General features: G+C 35.7%; 2 protein-coding genes across 7 annotated transcripts in view; one reads left to right on the forward strand and one right to left on the reverse strand.

The window, feature by feature from the left end:
• LOC127181434 (cytoplasmic dynein 1 intermediate chain 1) overlaps positions 1-5085 on the forward strand; it is a 79219-nt gene extending 74134 nt beyond the window's left edge. For all 4 annotated transcript variants that reach the window (XM_051136186.1, XM_051136187.1, XM_051136188.1 and 1 more), the window contains 2 exons: positions 1171-1296; positions 4461-5085. In XM_051136186.1, coding sequence (XP_050992143.1) covers positions 1171-1296; positions 4461-4571 — 237 coding nt within the window. In that variant the 3' untranslated portion in view covers positions 4572-5085. The remainder of the gene's footprint in view (positions 1-1170; positions 1297-4460) is intronic.
• A 2232-nt stretch (positions 5086-7317) lies between these two features.
• Positions 7318-12756, reverse strand: part of LOC127181432 (electrogenic aspartate/glutamate antiporter SLC25A13, mitochondrial) — a 60326-nt gene continuing 54887 nt past the window's right edge. For all 3 annotated transcript variants that reach the window (XM_051136182.1, XM_051136183.1, XM_051136181.1), the window contains 2 exons: positions 11399-11489; positions 7318-8277 (listed from right to left, as the gene is read on the reverse strand). In XM_051136182.1, the coding sequence (XP_050992139.1) occupies positions 8109-8277; positions 11399-11489 (260 nt within the window). In that variant the 3' untranslated portion in view covers positions 7318-8108. The remainder of the gene's footprint in view (positions 8278-11398; positions 11490-12756) is intronic.

Below are 12756 nucleotides of genomic sequence, written 5' to 3' on the forward strand. Positions count from 1 at the left end.
TTTATTTCATTTACTTATTTTCCTAATTGATACTATACATTTTAACTTTTTAACCTTTTAACTTTTTTAAACATTTAAAAATAGAAAACAGTTATTTTAAATTGTAATGATATTTCACAATATTACTGTTTTTACTGTGTTTTTGATCAAATAAATGCAGCCTTAGTGAGAATAAGAGACTTTTACCATGTATTTAAATATACTTCAACATTGCACTGATCTCTTCTTTGATATATTAAGCTTTGTGATGTTGTTTAGGGGTCGATTGATACATGTTTAAGGGCTGATTACGATACTGATTATTACAGATCAAGTAAATCAATAAGTTTTATTTTGAACTGAAATATGTCTTGTGCAAAAATTAAAATTAATGTCAAATTAAGAATAACAAGGGCTCTGACAAAAACTTTCTTTAAATTATTTTAAATTATTTTATTGGCAAATTCTGTGTGCGTGCATGTGTTTTCAAATGACCAATACCGATAACCATAAAAATGCTTAATATCGGTGCCAGTAATCAGCCCGGCTGATAATTGGTCAACCCCTAATTATTATTTTTTTTCGTAATTGAAATTTTCTTTAACTGATCTCTTCATTATATTAAGCTTTTAATATTGTTTAGGGGTTGACTGATATGTGTTTAAGGGCTGATTACGTTACCGATTATTACAGATCAAGTAAACCGATAAGTGATATTTTGAACCGAAGTATGTCTTGTCGAAAAATGAAAATTAATGTCAAAATAAAGAATAACAAGGGCTCTGACAAAAACTTTCTTTAAATTATTTTAAATTATTTTATTGGCAAATTGTGTGTGTGTGTGTGTGTGTTTTTTTAATGACCAATACCGAATACCCTTTTTTTCGCGTAATTGAAAATTTACATTTTAACTTTTTTACATTTCTTAAACATTTTAAAATAGAAAACAGTTTTTAAAATTGTAATAATATTTCACAATATTACAGTTTTTACTGTATCATCAAACAAATGCAGCCTTGGTGAGCATTTGAGATTTGTATCAAAAACTTTTTAAAAATCTTGCTGACCACAAACTTTTGAAGTGAGTACTCCTTTAAGTCTCCTGAGCTATGAGAGCTGCCTCTGATCACGTCCTCATATTGCGTGTTTGAAATGAAGCTGTATATGATTAGAGGTGTGTTTTATGTCTAGGTGCCCACCGCCAGTGTGACAATAGAGGGAGCCCCCGCTCTGAACCGCGTCAGATGGGCCGCTGGGGGCAAAGAGGTCGCCGTGGGAGACTCAGAGGGACGAGTGTGGATATACGACGTTGGAGAGGTATGAATCTTTTGTCACCAATGAAGTATCGTAATGTGCGAAATTACTGTTATTACAGTTCTCTCAGAATTATTTTCAGCTGTACGCTAGCTTTGCGAACATCATCAACCCAGTACGGCCTGGATGCTGAATGAAAGTGGAAGTGAAATTGAATCTCTCAGAGTTTGACATAAAGGGTTTGCATGTTTACCAAGCTCTCCGCGTGGCTAGCGTGTTTTTGTTTGAATCTTTTATTTTAATTCCTTATTTTAAGGCAGTCTCCACATGACTTAACCACCGTCACAGAGCGGCAAACCACCAGGACTCCCATGTTCACCATGTTCTTTTCGGTCTCCGGGTTTCGCCTCGTGTGTGGGGCAGTGCTAATCTTAGCGCAGTGTGTTGTGGTAATTGGAGAGTACGTCGGTCGAGCATGTGGGCTCTTTGGGCTGATGATAATGGTGGGTCATCAATAAAATGAAGTGAAGGAAAGTTGAAGGGTTTAGGTGGAACGGGGCTTATTTACAAAAGACTTTGACATGAAGCACTCAACATGGCCTCCATCGGCCGAGGCAGTCACCAACTTCCAGTCGCGGCGAGAAGTACCACTTCTGACGGCTGCCGAGGTCCCTTTGTGTTATATTTAGTAGACTTTGTTAAATATTTGCTTTGGATCACCACAGCATGTTTTCGCTATGCTTGAGTCATATTGCATAAACTTTCAGATGCCATTTTGGGCGATTCACAGTTGAAGTTAAATAGATTTTGTTCTTCAGCCGCAGGTCACCCCCTGTTTATGCAAATATATGCTGTACTGCCCCTTGTGGCGGCGCAAAGAATGCAACACATATGTGACCCTGGACCACAAAACCTGTCTTAAGTAGCACGGGTATATTTGTAGCAATAGCCAACGATATGCTGTATGGGTCAAAATTATCGATTTTTCTTTAATGGCAAAAATCATTAGGATATTAAGTAAAGATCATGTTCCATGAAGATATTTCCTACTGTAAATAAATCAAAAAAGTTAATTTTTGATTAGTAATATGCATTGCTAAGAACTTAATTTGGAAAACTTTAAAGGCGATTTTCTCATGATTTTGAATTTTTGGCACCCTTAGATTCCAGATTTTCAAATAGTTGCATTTCGGATAAATATTGTCCTGTCCTAACTATGGAACCCCGTTTCTTCTACTAAATAAAAAATAATAATGTAATTGCGACTTTTTATCTTAAAATTCTGACTTTTTTCCTCGCATGTCTGACTTTTTTTCTCAGAATTGTCATATAAACTTGCAATTCTGTTTTTTTTTTTCAGAACTAAGATATAAACGCACAATATATCTCAGAATTCTGACTTTATAACTTGTAATTGTTTATATCACACAATTGCACCTTTATTTCTCAGAATTGCAGGTTTATATCATGCAATTCTGACTTTTTTTCTCGCAATTTCGAGTTTACATCTCGCAAGTCTGACTTTTTTTTTCTTAGAACTGTGAGATTTGTGAGATTGCAAGTTATAAAGTCAGAATTGCTAGATATAAAGTCAGAATTGTGGGATATAAACTCACAATTCCAACGTTTTTTCTCGCAATTGCGAGTTTGTATCTCACAATTCTGACTTTTTATCTCAGAATTATGAGATACAAACTCGCAATTGCGAGTTATAAAGTCCAGTTCTGAGGAGAAAAAAAAAGACTGATATGTTCACAGAATTGCAAGTTTATATCTCACAATTCTGATAACAAGTCGCAATAACCGCAATAAACGGGCTTCCATACCTAACAAACCATACATGGAAAGTGTATCCTCTTTCTTTCTTTTTTTTCTTTTCTTTTTTTTTTTAAATCAAATGTAAATTCATGTCCCAGTCACATTTTCTTGGTTAAAAAACAATACTTACACTATCAGAAAAAAACTATTTATTTTAATATTTTTACATTAACAATGTTATCAATATTTTATTTATTAAAGCCAAGTATGACTCTCATCAAGTTAGTGTTTTTAAGCATTTTACATTTATTCCAAAACAACAACTTAAGGCAGTAACAGTTTAAACAATATGTTTTATTTGTGAACTTGTGTTCGGCTATTATTTTTAATAGTAAACTTTTAACTATTTTTAAATCGTTTGGATCATCAGTATATATTGTTCACAGACATGGAGATTTACTTTAAATTTTATCAAGCTGATTACTCACTAAAAACTCCACAGATCATGTTTTCATGCCTTTTTAATTTGAAGACTTACTTTGATGTAACAAAGTGGTTATATATAAGTATGTACTTACTTTTTTAAAATGAGTCCCATTAACGCCATTATATTGTTTATTCGCATGAGCCAATCACAATTGAACACAACCGGTCATATCCAGTCATATCGTGATGGAGGCATTGCCTCCTCTCATGTGATTTTCCCCCATTCATTCTCAGTTACCCCCCACTAAACCCACTGCACGCTTTAGGGGGGGTCTGTTAAAACTCAGTGGGCTTAGGGGGGAGGTGAGAGAAACAGACTCCCGCTGTATCTTTACCTGCCGGTGTTGCTATTGGACAATGTGTCTTTAGAAAAACAAGTTATTTATAAAGGTTTTAATGTTCTATTTTTGTCCTATGAATTTTTTTCTCATCCTTAGAGTAAATGCCCCTAAATAACACATATGCGTAGTATGTAGAATATAGTGATGAAATCGCAGTGTTATAAGGTCATTTATTGATGAAGGCCTCTTAAGACCCCCTGCTGTAGTATAAAAGAGCTTGATTTGGTCTTGGGTTTGGAAGTGGCTGTCATCTCCTCCCACCTCTCTATTCCTGTTTAATTATACCCTGTAGATCTCTCTCTATCTCTCTCCCTCTCTCTCTCCCTCAGCCTGGGCGGCAGGCAGCCGTCCTTTCTCATCTAAATCTGACTCTGACAGCAGAAAGCGATCCCACATCGTCACCCAGCCGGCCCATAGTCCCCATCTTCCTCTTCCTGAGAACTGACACGATAAATATTCAGCACTCAAAGGCCAAACAAGCAGCTTTATTGTTCTGTCTCTGAATCACAATGTGTGGTGATCTCTTTCCTCTCCCACACTGTGACAGCACATGTAATGCGTAGCTTTTGCTCTTGATGTGGCGCTTTGGAGGGGTGGGGGCTGTTTTTGGCACTGGATTTCTAAAACGCTCATCTGTTGCAGCTGGCCGTGCCCCACAGTGAGGACTGGGCCCGCTTCGGCCGCACGCTGATGGAGATCCGTGCCAACCACGGGGACGGTGAAGAGGAGGGCCCCGTGGAGCTGGCCACGTAAACACAGGATCAGAGTCATCACCAACCCAGACTGAGCCTGATGTAACACACCCAATTAGCATGTCCACTAGTACTGTGCTGTTTTCTCCAATAAAAGGGATCGTTTATCCAAAACATGAAAAATGGGTTACTAGGGCTGGGTAAAAATATTGCATGATTCTTTTTCTCCAAACCACTTAAACCACACTGATTCCGTTGGTCAACTCCAATCATGCAGTCACCTGTCAAGAAAAGTTCAGAAATATCTTAGTTGGATCAAATCGATACAAAAAGTAGGTCTAATGCTATCAGGATGTGCTACCAAAGCTATACTGAGTTTACAGTTTAGGTTGGGGTCAAGGGTTAGTATTTGTTTTAACGTTGGGACCTATACAGTCTTTAGAATCAGCTGAATGATGGAGTTTTGTGCTTAAAGGGATAGTTCACCAAAAAATGAAAATTACCCCATGATTTACCATCCTAGCTGTAAATGACTTTATTCTTTCAGATGAATACAATTGGAGTTATATTTAAAAATGTTCTGGCTCTTCCTAGCTTTATAATGCCAGTGAATGGCTGTTAAGATTTTGAAGTCTAATAAAGTGCATCCATCCATCATAAAAAGTACTCCACACAGTTTTGGGGTGGTTAATAAGTGTATCGATGCGCATGTGTAAGAAAAATATCCATATTTAAAACTTCATATCCTATTCTGTAGTTTCCGCTAACTGTACACGTGCTCACGAGAGAGTGGAGTTCCAGAAGATGACGTATGTGTAGTGTAAACTCCAGTGAGAATATGCTAGTCTTGCGAGAACCAAGTTTTGTTTACAGCAAATCCTCGTTTTGTATTTCTAATTTGTGACCAGTGTTTTGTTTTGTTCTGTCCTCTGCGCTTCAGCGTTTGTCACCACGTTCGCCTACGCCCTATGTCTTTTGCTGAAATGCCACTCTCTCGTGAACTCGTGTATGACATTTAGCGGAAGCTACAGATTATGGTTTATAAAAAGGAAATTTTTCTTACACAAACACATCAGTTCACTTCAGAAGGCCTTTATTAACCCCCTGGAGCCATGTGAAGTACTTTCAATGATGGATGGATGCACGTTATTGGACTTCAAAATCTCAACACCCATTCACTGCCATTATAAATCTTGGAAGAGCCAGGACATTTTTTAATTCAACTCTGATTGTATAGCAGTCCTCCGAAAGAAGAAAGTCATGTACACCTTGGATGGCTTTGGTGTGAGTAAATCATGGAGCATTTTTTTTATTTTTGGGTGAACTATCCCTTTAACTGGTCTAGGGAGAAAAAAAATCATGAATAAATATTCATTTCCCAAGTAGAATCCCAGTTTTTCCAATAAAATCCCAAGATTAATCTACTACTCTGGCTGTGTCTGAAATCGCATACTTTCTAAATACATAGGCCTACTTTGAGTAATTACATAGCGGCTGTTCAAAAAGTATGTTCTGTAAAGTAAGAATTTAATCAAGACATACTACATTCCTTGTCATTGCAGACTGCTGGCCTCTTGGGATAGTGTCCATTGTATGCACACTCCAGAATCTCAAAAGTAGGGAACATTTTCTCCCACTGTTTTATGAATACTGTGAATTCGGGCATACTACTTTTTTGACATAGTGTTTTTCGTTATATAGTAGGGAAGTAGCTTATGCGCTTTTTGATGCAGCCTCTAATATCAGCAACAGCGTGAGTGTATTTGCGCTACATAAATGCACAGTTTGGGCCATGTTGTTATTTATTTTCTATTATTGATATTTTTTCGTAATGTGCCAAGTTAGTAGGTTCTCTGTGTCACGTGTTTCTCGCACCGCTTTCCAGCAGCTGACTCAGCACAACCGCAAATAAAATCATATTGTGAATGTGAGTTTGTATGACTATGATGATTGTGTACAGCAAATTATTAAGAAACGTCTTTCTATTGTCCTAGCGGAAATAACGTGACTAATGTTATCCGAATCATGAACAAATGACGTTTACGAGCCGGATGTTTAAATAATTCAGAAGTGAAGACTGCGATAAAAACCGATTATCGTAACGGATGACTTGAATGAGCCCGAATTATACAATTTACAGAATTAGCAAAAAGTATCACACATGCAAAACAGACGTTATACTTGAGAAATTAAAGCTGCATGGACCGTGAGCCCTTTCTTTTACTCACCACTGCTCATGTCAAAGTCAAACAAGTTTGTAATGACATGAATTTGAGTACATGACAGACTTTTTTCATATTTAGATGAACTATCCCTTTAATGTTGTTACTCATGGGTTTGTTCCTAAGCACATTCGGTTTCATTTCCATGCGCTTTATGTATAGTTTTGTTGTGCGAGAGTTAGTTGTATTTTATTGATACGTTCCGTCTCATTACCTTGATGGCAATTACTGCTAAATCAGTTAATAACATTTTTGAAAATGTGCATTTCAAAAATGTGAATTTGAATAACCTGCTGCTAGAAAGTCATCGATATTGGTTTGTGGTTATTTTTTAGTGTACTTGAATAGTGTGTGTGTGTATATATTTTTGTACGGAGCCCCTGCATGAAGTATTTACAAATTAAGTTATATATATAAGTTGGTGACTGTGTCAACAATATTCACAGTGGTTTTGTCATCAGTGTAACAGCGATGCAAGCAGGTATTGTGTGCTTACAAAATATGTTCACATGTTAGTAATAACGTTACTGAAATGAAACGAGCATTGGCAAATAAAACATGCTTCTAGCAACCATTTTTGTTTGATCTCCTTTTAATAAATCTGTCCATCACTGCATCTATTGCTGCCATACTTACAGTAAGGCACAATCTTTACACACTACAGTGTATGTGCAATCAGCTCTACTGTACAGCTCAATTTAGTCTTCACATCATTTTTCAAGGGGCTGAGAAATACATACTGACAAACATCATCTGTAAAACCTCTCATTTCACATTGACCAGAAATTGCCACTGCGTGTAGATTCCCAACACACAAATACAACACTATACAAACATAAATATGAAATACTATAATACATTCAAACGTGAGAGTCCACGTCAGTAATGAAATGAACTGCCCAATGTGCTTGTGTAGTTGTATGGTAGGAGAAATGAAAATGTAAACAGTTGCACATCTGTCATTTAAAAAAATGCATGGTCATTTCGAACTGGATCTGTTTGTACTGGTTTAAAACCTTGCAATATGCACCAAGTGACTGGTTAGTCAACATCCATTTAGCTGTCTTGTAACAGTCTGCTAAAGGTAATTTTTTCAGGTAAATAAAAATATAACAAAACTGAGCGAATCAAATAAAAAGGATTTGATTTACATTTCGAATAAATCAAAGTCACACTACAATCCAGGACTTTGTGGTAGATTTAAAAAATATTAAGCATCATCCCATCTATGCTGTACTTTAAAAGTTGTAATTTGCACTAACAATCACATAAAACATTATTTCCACTTCATCTGCTGAGGGTTTTATGCTCTCAACAAGAAGGAAGAGATTGATATGCGTGTTTGTTCCAGCGGAGCCGAAGTGGATGCGTCCGCCTCAAACGTGTGGGGCGACAGACGCTCGGAATCGTGGTAGATGCAGTCCAAATTTACTCTCGATGCCAGCAAACGTGGCCACAGCCAACCTGAAGCCACCGATGTGGTCAGGATTGGGCGCCGGGAGGCTGATCCGAGACTTGGGAGTAGGCTCTGCGCCAGCTGGTTTTCTGTGGTGAGGAGAGAGCGAGAGAGAAGATGGATGAGGAGGAGGAGGAGGAGCAAAGGGAAACTTCACATTCTGCTGTGTCCTGTCAAAAAGAATAAACAGCCTGTCTCAATAGTGAAAACAAGAATATTTTCCCCTCAAGTTATGGAACACAAAATAAATGAATACACCAGAACTGAAAAAAAAAGAGAAACTTTCCATTTAGGACACAAATCCTATTTTAGGATGTCGTCTTACCATTTTAGCCTGAATGAAATCATAACCGTGTAGCTCAGATTTGTTTGAAGCACCAAAACCAGACGTGAATATGAAAAACTACATCTAAATTTGAGTATCCGCATAAGCAATAAAATAAACATGTCAATGTCTATGTGCTTATGTATATTTATGACAAAGAAAAAAGCATGTAAATAGACTTTCACTATGACCACATCTTTTCATTTATTCCGTATATGCATGTGCTCAAGAGCTATTTTTTCCCAGTTTTTCTATTTTAGCACAGCTTCTGGAATACTTGATCCTGACGGATGAATTAAATTATCAAAAGTGAAAGTATAGACATGTGATCCTGGACCACCAGTCTTAAGTAGCACGGGTGTATTTGTAGCAATAGCCAAAAATACATTGTAAGGATCAAAATCAGTCAATTTTATTTTATGCCAAAAATCATTAGGTTATTAAGTAAAGATCATGTTCCATTAAGATATTTTGTCAATTTCCTACTGTAAATATATCAAAACTTAATTTTTGATTAGTAATATGCATTGCTAAGGACTTCATTTGATTTTCTCAAGATTTTTTTTTGCACCCTCAGATTCCAGGTTTTCGAACAGTTGTATCTCAGCCAAATAAATGGACCCTTATGACTGGTTTTGTGGTCCAGGGTCACATATTATAAGATTTCTATTCCAAATAAATGCTAAACTTTCTATTCATCAAATATTAACTGTTTACACACATATAAAGCAGCACAACTGTTTTCAACACTTATGAAAGAACTATTTCTTAAGCATAAATCAGCATATTAGAATAATTTCTGAAGGTTCATATGATACTGAAGACTGGAGTAATTATGTTGAAAATTCAGCTTTGCCATCACAGGAATAAATTAAATTTTAAATAATTAAAAAAAAAACATTATTTCAACTAAATTGTAATGATATCTTACAATTATTTCAGTTTTTACTGTGTTTTTGTCAAATAAACGCAGCCTTTGTGAGAAGACACTTAAAAAAAAATGTAAAAAATTCCACAAATCTCTTCTCTATTATAATAAGCATTTTTTTTATTATTTATTTTCCTAACTGAAACATTTTTATTTATAGCAGATTTGAAAAGGAATATTTCACTTTCACAATGCATAATATCAATTCAATATCAATTGTACAATCAATAATCATTTATTTAAATTCAATTATATTATTAAATTAAATGATTAAATAAAATATATTTTAAAAAAAGCAAAAACTGTACAATTTGACATATTTTTACTATTTAAAATAACTGTTTTCTATTTGAATATATTTTTAAAATGTCATTTATTTATGATTTCAAAGCTGAATTTTTAGCATCATTACTCCAGTCACATGATCCTTCAAAAATCATTCTAATATTCTGATATGCTGCTCAAAAAGTACAGAAGAACAGCATTTATCTTAATTAGAAACCATTTGTAACATTACAAATGTCTTTATCAGAACTTCGTCAATTTAAAGCATTCTTGCTAAATAAAAAGTATTAATTTATATAATTTATTTCACAAAAAAAAAAAAATATATATATATATATAGAGAGAGAGAGAGAGAGAGAGAGAGAATCCAAGCTTTTGAATGGTATAGTGTATAATGTTACAAAAGCTTTTTATTTCAGATAAATGCTGATCTTTGGATCTTTCTATTCATCAAAGAATCCTAAGAAAAAATGTTTTAAATATTGATGATAATAATAATAATAAACTGCAAATCAGCATATTAGAATGATTTCTGAAGGATCATGTGACACTGAAGACTGGAGTAATGATGCTGAAAATGTAGGTTTGATCACAGGGATAAATTCCATTTTAAAATATACTTAAAAGAAAACAGTTCTTTTAAATAGTAAAATTTTTTCTAAATTGTTGCTGTACTTTGGATCAAATAAACACAGGCTTGGTGAGCAGAAGAGACTTCTTTAAAAAACGTTATAAATCTTCCTATTCAAAAACTTTTGACTGGTAGTCTGTATATATAAAATGCATCCTCTGCCATTTCTACGGTGTGTTTTTCACATAAAAAAAATTTCAGATCTGACCTACAGTACATGAACGTATGATTTCATTTAAACTGATGTCATAAAATGTCCTAAAATACAGTCTGTATCCTAAATGGAAAAGTTTCAAAAAAGGCAAGAAACCGCTCCGTTCATTTATTTTGTGTTCCACAACTTGAAAGGAAAGTCTACTTGTTTTCACAATTCAGTTAGGCTGTTTATCTCCACTACACTTTTTGATATGACAGCACATATTTTTTAGAGCGCTTAACTGAGCCACATCGATCAATATATAAACAGGTATAAAAACAAATCCACACGCAGGTTTGTATATATACCATGTTCTTTTATATGCGCCTGTGGTTTCTGGGTTTCAGGACAGCACAATATTCCACGGGAAAATAAGGTCATTCTGTCCAGAACTGGAACAGACTCCAGTCAAAGCAATTCTCCCCACCTCAAATCACTTGGACACATGGAGCCATGTGGCTATGGAAGAGCATTTCTAGAAATGTCACCTCCAGGCTTCAGTGAGTCAGCTGACCCTTTCTAAATCATAAAGCGAGGGTGTTTTTCGCTCCGGCAGGAGAGATAAAGATGCCACGGCAAACAGCTTTCAGTCCAGGCGTTCGTCGCTTTCTTGTGTAGTAATTAGGCCTTCCTGCCTCAGCTGTAACAAAGTGCCCGTCGAAATGAGAGTCTTTGCTACAAAGCCAGCCCTCTCTAAACAGCTATTAATGAAATTTCAGGGCATCTGACATTTCGGTGCTCTTCACAATCACACTACGTGGCCCACAGCTTTTTTCCTAATGGAAGAATTCTAAAGAAAGTGTTACTAAACTATTTCAAAGTTTTAGGAAGTGTGAGAGTCTTACTGTCCACCGAAGTCTATGTAGAACCACCTCTGCAGGAGCTCATAGGTCACCAGAGTCACTCCAAACTGAGGCGAGGAGCGAAACACACGTGCTGAGGAAGAAAAAAGAAACATTAAAATGAAGCATCACCAAGCGGACTGTTATAGATTCTACATTTATAAAACCAATTTGTTTTCATTCTATTTTTGATCCAAACTTGGACAGATAAAATCATAAGTTCACCCAAAAATGAAAATTGGATGTTTATCTGCTTACCCCCAGGGCATCCAAGATGTAGGTGACTTTGTTTCTTCAGTAGAACACAAATGAAGATTTTTAACTAAAATTGTTGCAGTCTGTCAGTCATACAATGGCAGTCAATGGCATCCACGGCTTTGAGGGTCAAAACAACATACACAGACAAAACCAAATTATACCTCACGGCTCGTGACAATACATCGAGGTGTTAAAGGAGAAGTCCACTTCCAAAACAAAGATTCACATATAATGTACTCACCCCTTTGTCATCCAAGATGTCTTTCTTTCTTCAGTCGTAAAGAAATTGTTTTTTGAGGAAAAACGATCAGTTATTTTCATAAATATAATAATGCAATTTATATTTTCTTACTCTGCCTGGAATGTTTTTGTTCCGGTTTATGACAGTAAGAACATGTCTACCTCCCATCTCATGTTCTCCCTCAACTTCGAAATCATCCTTATATCGATGTTTTACCTTTTTTTTGTTAAGGGTGTTTGATCTTCTTTGCATGTTCACTTTGCAAAGACTGGGTCGGTACTTCTGCAGCAACGTAGGATGATTTTGAAATTATTTTGGAAGTTGAGGGAGAAAATACGATTGGAGTTTTTCGACATACCCTAACTATCCTGAGTCAGAATACACAGAGTTCAGGAAGAGAAAGGCAAGACGAGTGTTTGAGATTAAAAAGTATTTACATTGTATTTTTTTTTTTTAATGAAAATAACCAATCGTTTCACTAGATAAGACCCTTCTTCCTCAGCTGGGATTGTTTACAACCACATTTGGGATCGTTTGAAGCCGCATTTAAACTGCATTTTGGAAGTTCAAAATTGGGGCACCATATCAGTCCATTATATGGAGAAAAATGCAGAAATGTTTCCTCAAAAAACATAATTTCTTTACAACTGAAGAAAGAAAGACATGAACATCTTGGATGACAAGGGGGTGAGTACATTATATCTGAATCTTTGTTTTGAAAGTGGACTTCTCCTTTAAGACTCGAAACAATCGGTCTGTGCAGGAAACAGTATTTCTTTCTTTTTTTTTTTACATCTCTGATCCACCGCAATGTCCAACTGTCAACGTTTTCTGGCATGGTAGATGTGTACGCGGAAACGAT

The sequence above is a fragment of the Labeo rohita genome, chromosome 19 (genome assembly GCF_022985175.1).
Source record: "Labeo rohita strain BAU-BD-2019 chromosome 19, IGBB_LRoh.1.0, whole genome shotgun sequence".
Taxonomy (NCBI): domain Eukaryota; kingdom Metazoa; phylum Chordata; class Actinopteri; order Cypriniformes; family Cyprinidae; genus Labeo; species Labeo rohita.